Source organism: Scomber japonicus, chromosome 15, assembly GCF_027409825.1.
Source record: "Scomber japonicus isolate fScoJap1 chromosome 15, fScoJap1.pri, whole genome shotgun sequence".
In the NCBI taxonomy this organism is placed as follows: Eukaryota; Metazoa; Chordata; class Actinopteri; order Scombriformes; family Scombridae; genus Scomber; species Scomber japonicus.
The window spans coordinates 12,954,210-12,968,152 of NC_070592.1; the positions used below are offsets into that span (position 1 = coordinate 12,954,210).

General features: G+C 39.6%; 2 protein-coding genes across 3 annotated transcripts; both read right to left on the reverse strand.

The window, feature by feature from the left end:
* Positions 1-2,855: 2,855 nt before the first annotated feature.
* On the reverse strand, positions 2,856-5,034 carry LOC128374095 (ictacalcin-like). 2 transcript variants are annotated; one of them, XM_053334347.1, is made up of 3 exons: positions 4,975-5,034; positions 3,474-3,619; positions 2,856-3,158 (listed from the first exon to the last, which is right to left on the reverse strand). In XM_053334347.1, the coding sequence occupies exons 2-3, from the start codon at positions 3,609-3,611 to the stop codon at positions 3,015-3,017; spliced, it is 282 nt and encodes a 93-aa protein (XP_053190322.1). In that variant the 5' UTR covers positions 3,612-3,619; positions 4,975-5,034; the 3' UTR covers positions 2,856-3,014. The 2 variants fall into 2 exon arrangements, with proteins under 2 accessions (XP_053190322.1, XP_053190323.1); XM_053334348.1 differs by having other exon boundaries at positions 4,979-5,026.
* Positions 5,035-8,966: 3,932 nt separating this feature from the next.
* Positions 8,967-10,813, reverse strand: s100a10a (S100 calcium binding protein A10a). The gene is made up of 3 exons (XM_053334292.1): positions 10,672-10,813; positions 9,363-9,522; positions 8,967-9,231 (listed from the first exon to the last, which is right to left on the reverse strand). The coding sequence occupies exons 2-3, from the start codon at positions 9,501-9,503 to the stop codon at positions 9,070-9,072; spliced, it is 303 nt and encodes a 100-aa protein (XP_053190267.1). The 5' UTR covers positions 9,504-9,522; positions 10,672-10,813; the 3' UTR covers positions 8,967-9,069.
* Positions 10,814-13,943: the final 3,130 nt, after the last annotated feature.

A 13,943-nucleotide genomic window follows, 5' to 3' on the forward strand; every position in this document is an offset into this window, starting at 1 on the left:
CACCATACAAATCTTTTCGATACAGGCATAATCGTGTCCAGTATAATATTTGTGTAGGAATAACTGACAACACAAGGATATAACACCTACACATAAAACAACCCCCCCCCCCCAAAAAAAAAAAAACAAAAACAAAACCCCCCCCCAAAAACAAGCTACCCTCACCATCCACTCCCACCCTCACTTCTCGAGTTGGTCTACTTTAATGGTCAAATGTGTCAAAGCATGTAAAGGGTATAATGCACATTGTTAGCATTATTAAATCTTTCTGGTATCTTGAATCATTCTGCCAGTGTGAGTCGTCCGCTGAAGGCAAAATTTCATCTTTTCCAGTTTAAGGAAAGACATCTTATCAATTTGCCAAGTGTGTTCTGCTGGGGGCTTGGTCGACTTCCTGTTTAAGAGGATACATCTACGGGCAATCAAAGAGGCAAAAAATAAAACATTTAATTACCGTGTAGTTAACTCTATAGTTCAGGGGAACTCCAAAAATGGCAATAATTGGGCAGGGTGCAATATCAGTACTTATAGGCCTTCAGACATGATCTTGAAAAAGATTTAATTACTTTTCTAATTTTCTAACTAATGTTTTCAGCTGTTAGGGTAAGTGTACCAATTAAGCCCCTCCAAAGTCTGTAACCCCCTTTGTAATATATGCAAATACATTTCATTTCAGAAGTTTCCCTGTTGGACACAAGATAATTTCCACTTAACTGTTAAGTCCATTCTCAGTGTATGTGCACTAGAGGCTTCAAGTTTCCACATCACAATATGTTGTCACATATCATGCTTGTAGATCCAGCCCCTTAAAATTTGATTTTCATTAAATACAGATACATGTTTCACTTTCAGCAGATCAATGTGAAAACAGACGTCTAGTGTCAAACTCTGCACGTAGGCCGAAATCATTATGCACAGTGAAACTCAAACATCCAACTGAGAGAGAAGAAACACATTTTTGAGTGCTCACTCACTCACTCACTCACTCACTCACTCACTCACTCACTCACTCCCTATCTCTCTCTCTCTCTCTCTCTCTCTCTCTCTCTCTCTCTCTCTCTCTCTCTCTCTCTCTCTCTCTCTTTTCTCTCCATCTTTTCTCACTGCTGCCTTGTGACATGTTTAAAAACTTCATGTTTTTTTCCTTAAATACTGCACATTGTTGGAAATTGTCTTCATTGATTATGTGTTGTCTATTTATATGTTTTCAAAGTTGCACTGAGTTTTCAAGGGCACCGTATGAATGTCTAAATGCAATTTCTTTTTTGGTTGGTGAACTAAATGTTCATTGGTTTAAAGACACAAAAAAATGAATACATAAATAAAAAGGAAAAAAAGGGTGTCATTTCTTCCATATTACAGAGTATCCACAAGCGCTCTATCCATGACTGGAATGTTGGGACAGTGGGTTTTAACCAGTTTACATTGATTCCTTTGATTGCTGACCCTGAGTCGAAGAAGATATGATTGACTTCTGCTGGATAACTCCCAGTTAAGCAACTGATGGTTTTTGTGGTAATCGTATTTCGAATACGGAATTGAGAGCTACATAAATCTCATACCAATATCATATAAGTTTGTTGCACAACCAGAAAGTGTGGCCAAAGTTGGAATCCATTTCCCCAAAATTCCTCCTGCAGTTGTGCCTTTGTGTTTTGTTTCACAATGTTCACAATGTTCTCTTGCGTAATCCATCTAGACCTTTAATGGGCAATCATGTGCAATAAAGGTGCTGATAACTTAAAAACAGAAAGCGAGAAGTAACCTTTGAGTCACCTGCTCTGCTATGTATTTGGTTGGAATGAAAACTTGCTGGTTGTCAGCCCTGCAGGCACACAATTACTCATTAATGACAAGAAGCATGACGTTGAAAGTTTATTGGTGTTTGAGCTTATCACTGCCTTAGAAGGCAACACATCACTGATATGGATGCTGGACTAGAGTCCAAAAAACGTATGTTGATTAAAGAAGCTGAAAGGGCAAATGTGTGCAATAAAAGAAACTAATTACAAATTTTAAAGTAATAGTGCCACTGTGTAAAAACACTTGAAGTCTTATTCAAAGTTCTACTGGAAGAATATAAGCAGAAAATGTGCTGATGTACCACAAATAAAAGTATTAATTTGTCCACAATGTTAAATCCTACTTGCATTCATGCATGTGGTAATCCCTATTGGGGCTTCAACTATAGATGCTATTCATCCACCCATCTACTTATATCTTTTATGGTAGCCTACTCCGACAGAAAGGTCCAACCAGGTCACATCACTGGTCTATCACAGGGCTAACACACACAGACAACTGCGTTCACAGTCACACCTAAAGGCAATTTAGAATTTCCAGTTCATCTAACCTGCATGTCTTTAGACAGTGTGAGGGAACTGGGGCACCAATAAGAATACCACATACACAGAAAAACATGCATATCCTGCATAGAAAAGTGCAGCTGACCAGGTCCGATATAAACCCTGAGCTGTGAGGTGTCAGCATCAATTGGTGAACCATCATACTGGCTCTGCAAATCATTAACTGCAATGATGTAAAGGTACAGTGTCTTAAAACTACAAAATTACAGTTGAGATTTTTTACATTTGCATGATGCATACAGTATCAACATCCTTCTTGTCATAACTTGCATTTGTGTTTTTCCGTTCCCAAGGTTAATCATGTAGGCACAGCCCAGTGTCAACAAAATTAAATTACTAACTGTGTGTTGGGACAAACTTCACAGGTATCATGAGCTTACTGAGACCATGGTGCTGACATGTCTGTGCAACTCCTTATAAAAAATCTGGCACAAATAATATAGCCATGCAGTGACACACAAATTGCACAAGTCAAGGAAAAAAGAGTTTATTGCATTCAGTGATACAACATAATTTGATATTATAATTTTTTGTTAGTGCCTTTAGAGCAGTTGTAAATATTTTGTCCTTCAGAAAAGCTGGAGGTACACACTGCTCTTTCACAGGTATGTGGCTTCCTATGCTTGCCCCAAGGTGGCGCTTGGATCCCTATTTTTTGTCCACGAAGTACTCATGGCACAACTGAGTGAGGCAGGACACCAAGGTGACAAATTCACCAAAGTCCACGTTGTTGTCCTTGTTTGTGTCCAGGTCCTTGAAAATGCGGTCTATTGCTGACTTGTCATTGGCATTCTGCAGGTTAGAGAAGCATTAACAAACATGTTGATTGGCTATATGCAAATTCCAGAAATACACATTATTCAGTTTTGCAGATGGTTATTCTAAGTCATGTGTCGGTTAGTTCTCAGCATGACCCTCATCATCATAAAGCGGAAAGAATAATCACTATCATAAAGTAGAACAAGCTGTAATCTCAAGTCAGAAACTCTATCAGAAGCATTCACCATCCTCTGTACAAAGCTTCATAATACACATGTAGTAGTACTGTATAGCAGTGCACTCATGATCCTGCATTGCTGGAATATTGAGAGGTCAGAGGTCACTCACCTGCAGAAGCTCTGACAGTTCATTCTGAAGAAGGTCTTTCAGCTCCCCCTTACTCAGGCTGTATTTGTCCCCTTCTTTGCCAGAGTATTTATTGAAGGAGGTGATTAGGAGACCCATAGCCTTCTGCACGTCAGACATGATGCTGGCTAGAGTTAAACATGGACAAATTGAATTTTACAATATGTCATCAGTATTCATACATTGTGACAGAGTGGATTCAGGTTAGATTGGCCTGATATTTCCCTTACATATTTTCATAATACTAACTGAAGTTGCTCACATGGGATGATGCTCTCAGTTGCTACGACTCCATCTAGTGGCAGAGTCTTAGACTGTTAACCTTCACTGATGTGCACTATAGTGGATCATGTGGTGCTGTGGTTAAATTTGGAATGTTAATAAAGGACATCATTTATATCTTCAACTTTAGGGAGTGGTTGTTGGGGGAAGGAAGGGTAACAAGCCACTGAGCTCACATGTAAGAGGAATGAAGGCACTGCAAACTGAACAGATTCACTCATTTGAGGTAGAAGTTATTTATTTATTTATTGTTTTAAGACTGGGCATTGCTCTTTTAAATCTTACATTTTGGTTATAACAAGATAATAATAATTGGCTTGAAACATAAGGGAATGACAGCTAATTTCATTCATTAAGAGCTCTTTAGCTTAAAGCAGCTGGCTGACATCATTGCTTTTGTCTCTGCTAGTGTTTTGCTCTCAGTTTTCCATAGAGCTCGTTAAAATAAACCGTTGTTTTCCACCAGGGCCCAGCTACTCTCATTTCCCCCTGTCACCAGTCTCTATTGCAGCATTGCCGCCGAGTGACAGGACATTGTTATGACAACAGCTTAGTCTCTCTAGGTAACTCAGTTGAACTAGGAAAAAAGTAGCAGGTCAAGACTTGATTTAAGTCCCAGTTGTGATGTCTAATGTTTGTTTTCTGAACGCTGTATGCCTGAAATGTGTATTTTCCACTGACTCCATGAACCCAAGAGAGTCAGTTCTGGTTGCATTCTGACTCTCATGGTGCTGTTCCCTCTCTAGGGTGTGGTAGTCAGAGGAAACTGTGAGAGTTTGTAAACAGATGGGAATTGCGGAGGAAGAGAGCACAAAATGAAGAACGTTCAAACAACCATTTTAGATGTTTGATTTGGTTGTGATTAAATATAAGAGTCAAAGCTTGATGCCAATTCATGAATGTGCAATGCATCAGTAAAAGGACATTCCAGACTAGAGTTAGCCAAATAACTGTCACTGGACCAAAGTGAACAATATCTTGTGCAATTTTAAGTTTCACAAGCAATAGAGAGAAGTTAAATGTAACTCAAAAAATGCTAAATGCACACAAAACTGGTAACTTTGCACAGATAAAAGTAATTAAAATGGTATGACAGTGATTGCATTTAAAGTAATTCCACGTTGTAAAAAGTTTTAGTGCTATTTTCCAAGTCAGTAAATGAAATCAAGCCACAAACAACACACTGTATATGTTTTTTTACTCACCGAGGCTGATTTGTTGCGATTCAAGGAGATTTAGAGAGTGAACGGGAGCCTTTGAGGAGCTGCAGTGACGGAGAACTGGATGCAAAGGATGCTTTATACATCACCACAACCTTTATCCCTCCCTCAATAATTCTCATTTCATTTCCAACCACTCCCCCTCCCTCTCTCCTCTATGTCCTGTTACTTGTTTTATTTCTCAACTTATCTGACAAACACACAATTTATGTATTGTTACTTAGAAACAATAATCAATAAATAACTTTGCTGGTTGCCAGGAGGTCTGCTCAGAACTGTTTTACACCACATGTAAAAAACAAAAATAAAAACAAAACCAGTAAGCATTGTGAACACATTAGCATTCAGGAACACTTAACCACCATTTATCAAATTAACATTTGTCATAAATAGGTTTCTAAGGTTATGATTTCGAGGCTGCATTTAGTGCTATTTGTCATGCAGAAAGTAGACTATAGGTGAGAGTGTACTGTATCTTTAAGAGTCTTTTCCAAAGCAAAATTGGATGTTTTGTACTTGTTCATGCTTGTTACTGAAAGCCAACCCAGAGTCATGTAAAAAGATTCTGGGATTGTGCAGTCACATTGGGCGGATCCTTCTAGGGGTTACTTTCTTATTAACCCTTTAAAAGAAATTCTAAGAACTTCTTCTCTTCATTTCTCCCCAATGAGATACATTTTATCATAAAACTTGCACAATGTTATTATTATTATTATTATAACAAACATTTTTCTGAGATTTTAGAAGATGAAGAAGAGACTGTGATGCCCTTCCTGCCAGTTTACTGCCTAGCGCAATCAGCACGAGTTAAATCTGGATTTTTTTCCTATGCACTCATGTATTAGAGGATACTTTAATTATACATTACAGTAACTAATTTCTGGTGTTTTTGTGTATATAATTGACTTTTTTCGATTTGTGTATGTTTGATTCTGAAATGAAAACGTTGGGTAAAGTGACTCACTCAGCAATGATTGTTATGGTCCTGAGTGGGTCCACTCTTTGCAATTTGGTGGTGGAGGTTGTGACTCATAGTCATGTTCCTAAAGCTAATGCGTCATACTGCCAAGACCAGAAATCAGGGACATGAAAATCAGCACTGTGGCTACTCTGTGTTTCTATCTCTCTCTCTCTCTCTCTTTCTCTTTCTGTGTGTGTGTGTGTGTGTGGTCTGTTGGACAACTTGGATTTAGATATCAAAACGTCTTTTCGTGTCTTTCCTCTTTTGGTCAGCTTAGAATTGTTTTGGTCTCTAATTAGCAACTTGAGTCAAAGTCCATCAAAGCAGAATAAACAGATCACAGGCTAGAAGTCAAGTCGCTATTTATTTCGTCTACAGCTGAATCTATAATGGAAACTCAATCTGAGATATTTGATCTACTGTCCTTTTTCACAGTGTGGAAAACACTGGTCAAACTTCTTTCCTGCCGTCTTCCTTCCCCATCTTACTCATTCAGATCTACTAAATAAGGCTGAGTATCCATGGAAATCACACTCTGTATTATATCCAGCAGTGATTCATGAGAAACTGTTTGTAGTACAGGGGGAGCTGTTTAATAACTTATCTAAAACGCAGCTCCCATGTTGCAGTTTTACAGTACAGTTATGCTATTTTGCCATCTAGTGGTCAAGCAGAAAACATTTGCCTATAATGTTCACTTTCTGCCTTGTGTCTTTCTTGTAATAAAGTGGTGCCGCAACCCAACTGTGATTTGTGTATTGGGTTGTGTGTTTTGTGTATTTGCAGTGCTTTTCTGTATTGGTTGTGTTTTCTCACTTCACGTTTTTTTCCTTAAATACTGCACATTGTTGGAAATTGTCATCATTGATTATGTTTTGTCTATTTACATGTTTTCAAAGTTGCACTGAGTTCTCAAGGCCACCGTATGAATGTCTAAATGCAATTTCTTTTTTGGTTGGTGAACTAATTGTTCATTGGTTTAAAGACACAAAAATAATGAATACATAAATAAAAAGGGAAAAAAGGGTGGCAGGGAAGGGAGCAGGGATCAAAGGGGGAGGAGGGATGTTGTGCTCATAACAGCACTGTCATAGCAGGGCTCCACCTTCTCAAGAATTTCTTCCTCAGAGGCCACAATTTATGTGGCATTTCTTCCATATTACAGAGTATCCACAAGCGCTCTACCCATGACTGGAATGTTGGGACAGTGGGTTTTAACCAGTTTACATTGATTCCTTTGATTGCTGACCCTGAGTCGAAGAAGATATGATTGGCTCCCTTTGGGGATAACTCCCAGTAAAGCAACTGATGGTTTTTTTGGGAATTGTATTTTGAAAACAGAATTGAGAGCTACATAAATCTCATACCAATATCATGTTTGTTACACAACCAGAAGTGTGGCCAAAGTTGGAATCCATTTCCCCAAAATTCCTCCTTTGATGTCAATCAAAGTTGGTTGGTGTGTGCAGAACTATGACATTGCTGGGGGGGGGGGGCGCTCTGCCTGTGTGAGTCTAAAGGTGTGGTAGGCGTCAGTGAATATTTGCTCATCTATTGCTACACCAATACACACTTTTACACAGAATGAATTGGGAAATCATAATAGGGTGAGAGGATGTGATGATGATTCAGTTAAACAAAGGTTGAGACACAGATCATGATGTCATAACTTGTCTGTCTGTTTACTGCAGGGACAAGCTTTTGCCTGTTCAGCGTCCTCACAGATCAGACTCTGGTTTGTTGTTTCATGCTTTAGGACATTTTAATCATTTTCACAAATAATGATTGTGTTGTTTTAAGCCACATGATGAACAGGTGACATCCAAACAGCAACTGTATGAATGCAGTAATGGCTCACTTCTCCAAAAACACAGAAAATACATCAACTGATCATAAAGTATATTTAGAAAACAGTGAGCAAAATGGGAAATCCTGGCACTTAACTCAGTTGTGGGTCACATGGGCGTGGTGCTTACACACACACACACACACACACACACACACACACACACACACACACACACACACACACGTTGTAACCTAGCAACATGTGTGTTTACCCTGTAACTATGAACAATGGTAGGCCACTAAGTCAGGCCCTGCCCAAGGGGGTGTGTACAGGGATCATGATGCTCATGTGATGTACCAGCCCTGAGTTTTGCCTTCCAGGCAGACTTTCCTAGGGCAGTAAGAGCTCTTCCTACTTTGCTTGGATAGGGAGACCACAACCAGCGCCCCAACTGTAACCCACAAAGTCTTACCCTTCCCATTTATGACAAAGACATATGATTGGCAGAGTTTGTGAGTGCCCGCACATAGCCTGTGAAGAAGTACTGCCTGGGAGACCGGATTTTAGAGTAAAGAATATCCCACTTTCACCAGACACAATGAAACACAATGAAAAGAATTTCATAGAAAAACAGTGATGTACTGATCTGTGATGCCCTATAACTCAGGACCGGAGATTTTCTCCACAGTGCCCTGGGCTGTCTTGCTTAATCAAATCAAACTGGCTGGAATTTTCACAAACTTTATTCCATTATATAGCACCCTATCATCACATGCATCTGCTCATGAATGCTTCATAATGTAGAGAATTGCAACATCAGCTTTGTGAGAGGGGTGTGTTCATGGCTGGAACATTCTACAGATTCCTCAGGATAACGATAAGAGTGACTTTATCAAATGGAGAGGGAGAGGTTTGTCCTCCCTTTCACACCCAGGGAAGCATGAATTATAGTCGGGAATAGCGTTGTCACACCTAGTGTCACTGGCGAGTTTCCAAGAGAGTAATGAGTACACAGTGATCTCTAGAATGAGTTTTGCCATTGCATAAAATGAAAACAAACCAATGGTGGTGGAATTTGCAGAGTAGATACTTAGGATTTCTATTATTTGGGGCTTTTAATAACATGTATACAATGAAAAAACACTCTAAAGAGGTAGATTTGTATTTACTTTAGGAGAAATGTATGATCACTTTACTATGCACACAATAACCACAACACACAATTCTTGGGTTTGAAGTTGTTCAGTGTATTTAATGGACAAAACTATTTTTACAAAAACGGGAATGCTTTATGGTATCTTCTACTCTCTTATATGCGGTCGCCTTTTACTTCTTTGCCGTCTTCTTCATGTGCATCTGATAGCACTGCTCACAGGCAATGGAAAGTCCAACAACCAGAGAAACAAACTCCTCAAAGTCCACCTGGCCATCACCATTTGTGTCCAGGTCCTTCATGATCTTGTCGACAGCAGCAGGGTCCTTCTGAGACTGATGTGAGAGAGACATCAAGAAGAGAGCTTTAAGTTATACTGCATAATGTGATAAAAGATATTTCCTTTTACTCTTTACATACAGGTAACACATGAATTAAATTTAAATATTTATTGGTTCTTTCTCACCTTAAGAAAGTTAGACAGCTCGTTCTCCATCAACTCTCTAAGCTCTCGTCGGTTGAGTGTGCCGGCCTTGCCGTCCTTAGAGGCGTAACGGTGGAACACCTTGATGAGGGACTCCATGGATGTCTCCAGTTCTGAAGGCATGGTTGCTGAAGTGTTTAAACTGAGAAAGCAAAATGTTGAAATAGAGCAGAAATTGATTAATTTGAACAAAGCACAAATTTAAAACATGACTCATATCACTTATTTTGGCTGTGAGCCTTGAGAAAACTCATGGAGTGACAAAACCATGTTGATAAACTTATTTATGTATATGAAAGGGCATGAGAGTGCTCAAAAGTCAAGGAGCTCAATGTAAACAGTAGCCTTCCATGGAATGAAGTTCAGCCTAAGCTTCATTCATAGGATTTGGTTGACAAAAAGGTAAGAAACTGTTTAGTCAAAGAGGATAGCTCCTTAGCATTTAGGGAGGATGGGTTAGGGTTAGGGTTAGGGTTAGTGATGAGTAAATACTCATGATATGTGAAAAAAATGTTTGCTTAAGCTTAACTAACCATCACACATAACTGACATGATTAAAATACAATCACAGCACTCAAACTGTTCTTAGCACACTGAACATCCTCACACTCTTGCAGGGTCCAAACAGTTAAAAGGAGAAGTGGGAGGAAAAACAGGCGTTGTGTGTTTCTGTCAGAGGGAATGGAAAACTTCAGCTGAATGAGGGGGAAAAAATGTGCTGAGGCCCAAGATGGCGAATTCAATGCAGCAAATGATAGGGGGCCCTAAAATCAACAGAGTACATGTGTGTACATGCAAACAGTCCAACCACACCCTTTACCTACACCATATAGACTCCACTGGGTTCACAGTATAGGAATATGAGAGTAAAAGAAAGAATAAGAGAGTAAAATATGATCAAATGAGCAAAAAATAAGATTTGTATTGAATGAATAAAAGCAAGATGTATCCTACTAGCATGTATTAATCTTATAAAAATCTTAAAACAGTTCTTAATTATAGTTAGTTCTGATTGGTAAAAAAAATGTAAAAGTTCAAATCTTAGACAAAAGAGAGTAAAGTTGGGACAATCGTCAATCCAACATGCATCGTTGAAAAATAAAGAGAGACAAAGTATTTAAAACAGTCCAGAAAAAGTGTAAAAGAGATTGAAAAAAACCCCTGAACCACCACCAAGAGTAGATTACAAGCAGGTAATCAAATGATCCTTGCCTTTCACAGCCAATACCTGCAGGCGTTATAGGATGTATAAAGACTCCAGCTAAACTGGAGCAGCTCCGTTATTTCTTACCGTTTCGAGCTGGGACGGTGTCTGTGGAGGAGAGGTGGGAATGTTCAGAAGTTGTGAATAAGTGCAGCAGAGATTTTTATAGTCGGGCGCCGCCCTGACTGCTGTGGAGTATGAGTCAAGGGTGATATTTGTGATATAGACAGTGGACCCTATCCACAGTAAACTGTTGCTGGACTCACTGTGTGGGCGGTAACATCATAGTAATAAACTGTAGTTCAGGGCACTAGTTCGACGAACTTTCATTTCCTCTTCACTTTGGTTGCCATGTAAATACTTAATGAAACAGCCTAACCTACGGCATAACATTTTAGCAGTTTTTGATGGCTGTTGTTTGATTGCACAAATAACCCAAGCTAATCTTAATAAGTGATGTAGCTACAGGCAGTATAAGTTAGTTCCTGTCAGTTTTTAGTGCCTTCTATGTATTCATCCACTGTAGATTTCCTTTGTAGACTGCTCACTGGATGACATCATCACAGAGAGCAGAAACCAAGGAGCAGCCACTAGGAGTCATTTAAAGTAAATATTGGAGAGCCTGAACTAACAACAAACCACAATGGAATTCATGAATGGAATTCAATTATCAGCACACACCTCCTTCACAATTGGCACACAAAGCCAATCAGTCCCATTATTCCCACAGAATGTCAGATAAAACCACTATAGCACCTCAGTGAGTGATTGACAATACATGCAATCAGATGATTAGATTTAGGCAAAACCATCAAAAACATTTTCATTGATGTTCCTTTGAGAAGTTCTCACAGTGTGTGTGGTAGCCTAGCGTTTATATTATCTTCAACACGTTGGCCCTATTTATTACTTTCATAACAGTTCTATTATATAAAATATGGTCAGCGAACACCAATCATAATTCATAACTACATGAACAAATTCATTTCCAACTCATCCTGCTATATTTTATAATTGTTTTAAAAACGACATGTACTTTACACATGCTATATTTGTGCCTGAGGGTGTGAATAATAATGTAATATAATATTATATATATAATAATATAATATTTTATATTCACCTCTTGTTTTTAGTCTTTTTGTCTTATTGCACACTGCTCTCCGTTCATTTTAAAGTGTGCTTGTCTTTAATACTGGAGTCGTGCTCCATCTTGTGGACAGAATATGGCATTACAAGTTGACACTGCGTCTCAGTGTTTTTGTGCTCAAACTGGTCATTTTTTGTGAAGTATCGACTTGTGTTCTTCATTAAACATATTTGCTTTGCATTTTTGTTACATTAGTTATAGTCTCCTTTCCTGCTTAGTAACCGACTGAGGCGTGGTTAAAATAGACTGTAGGTGCTCATTTCTCACTGCTTTTTAAGTCAACCAGAGCAGTTCCACATAGAGGGTTTTTGTATCTGTTAATACATGTCTGAAGGGAATCTTTAACATTCCTGCTGCAGCTGAAAGATGCCTGTAAAGTGCTCTGTGTGCTATAGGCGCCATCTGGTGGACTTTCTTTGTAAAGCTGCCTGAAGGTCTACATAGTGTACACCACTGTGTGTAAATTATACATTTCTATTTTATCTAAAACATCATGAACATAACAATAGTCTGTGGCTGAAGAAGTATTGAAATCTTTTACTTTAAAACACCCAATTACAAGTAAAAGTTCTTCTCTTAAAATATTACTTAAGTAAATGTTGAAAAGTATGAGTTGCAAAATAACCCTATTCAGTGTTTATTTATTATAAATGAGGATATACATGGAGTTTTTGACACTGATCATCAGAAAAATACCCTTTAATGATGAGATGAAAACAGATCTCTACAAGTTGACCTAAATTCATTACAAATATTTAAAAAATATAGAGCACATAATCTATTTTCCAAATAAAATATTGATCTTTAAAGGAACAAGTAACTGTAGCTGTGAAATAAATGTAGTGAAATATGCACAATATTTTCTTCTTTCTGTTAATTCTTGCTGTTTTGTCCTACATTTGGGTCCATCTCCTGCTGCTCCCTTAAAAGAAGGATTCAACCACTCAAGGACCCAGCGGACAAACAACATGAGGTGATTTTTAATCTAATGTGCTTTTCCAGTGATTGGAAGAACGCCTCTAGTGAGGACAGAGAGGCAGTTTTATAGCCTGCATGCCGGGAAGTGACTTCAACGCCCTGGCTAAAGAAAATGCTACCTGACAGAGTGGAGGACTTTTTAAACACTAGTGAATCCCAGCCTACACCTCAATCTGCTTAAAAGGGCCTGCTAGCCTCTAGTCTACCTCTACCTCTAGTCTTTTTCTCTGATACTCTGCACTTGTTCATCCAAGCGGTGGCTGCTGGAACTTGTGCCTAATCTGAAAGGGATTGTGAACATTTACGCTGCTTGGTTCCCCTGCAGCCCAAACCCCCAGAGCCTGCTACATTGCCTGCGGCCCTGTTTCCTGCATCCCCTGTCCTGACTGACCTGCAGTAACCTCCTGTTCCTGCTGGACTATGACAGCCCCCTGTTCCTGAACTTCAGCAGCATCCTGTTTTCCTGGCCTCTCCAGCCTACCTACCAGACCTTCAGCAGTTGGCTGTCTCTGCCAACATACTACCAGACTTCCAGGCAACTGTCCCTGCCAACACCAAGTCAGACCTCCAGTCAGCAGTCTCCAGAACCAGACCTTACAGACCATCACTCTGCCATCGTGTCCAACACTCAAACAGAGCTCCAGTTGGCTGTTTCCACTGACTCACAGACAGACCCTCCAGATCCTCAGTCAGCCATCTTGGCTGATACCAAGCCAGGTCTCCAGTTATCCACCCCTGCTCTGCACTCAGCATCCTGTCTCGACCTGCCTCGGTGCTGGCTGCCCTTCCTCAGGTGAATGTGGGAGCTGCACATTAGACGCTAAGCGCAACTACTCGCAACCTCCAGAGCGTTGCCAGATTTGTTGCCAACCTCCAGAGTGGCCCAGCCTTTTCCACCAACCTTCAGAGCAACCCAGCCTTCACCGTTGACCTCCAGAGCAGCTGAGCCTTTTGCCGCTAAACTCCAGAGCTGCCCAATATGTCTGGTCTTCCTTCTAGTCATCCTCTGGAGCGACACTGGCCATCTTCCGGTTGCCCACCTGAACGACCTCAGCCATCTGTCCAACCACCCGGTTTCCCTCCTCTAGTTCATCAGTCTGAGTTAGTCAAATCAACTGTATATCTGTCACATTTACAATCTTATTTGTATAAAAGAATATAAACAAAAGGCAGGACTTTGGCACTAAAAAGAGAGCAATGTTTAAAGATATCTACTTGATTTAACTAATTT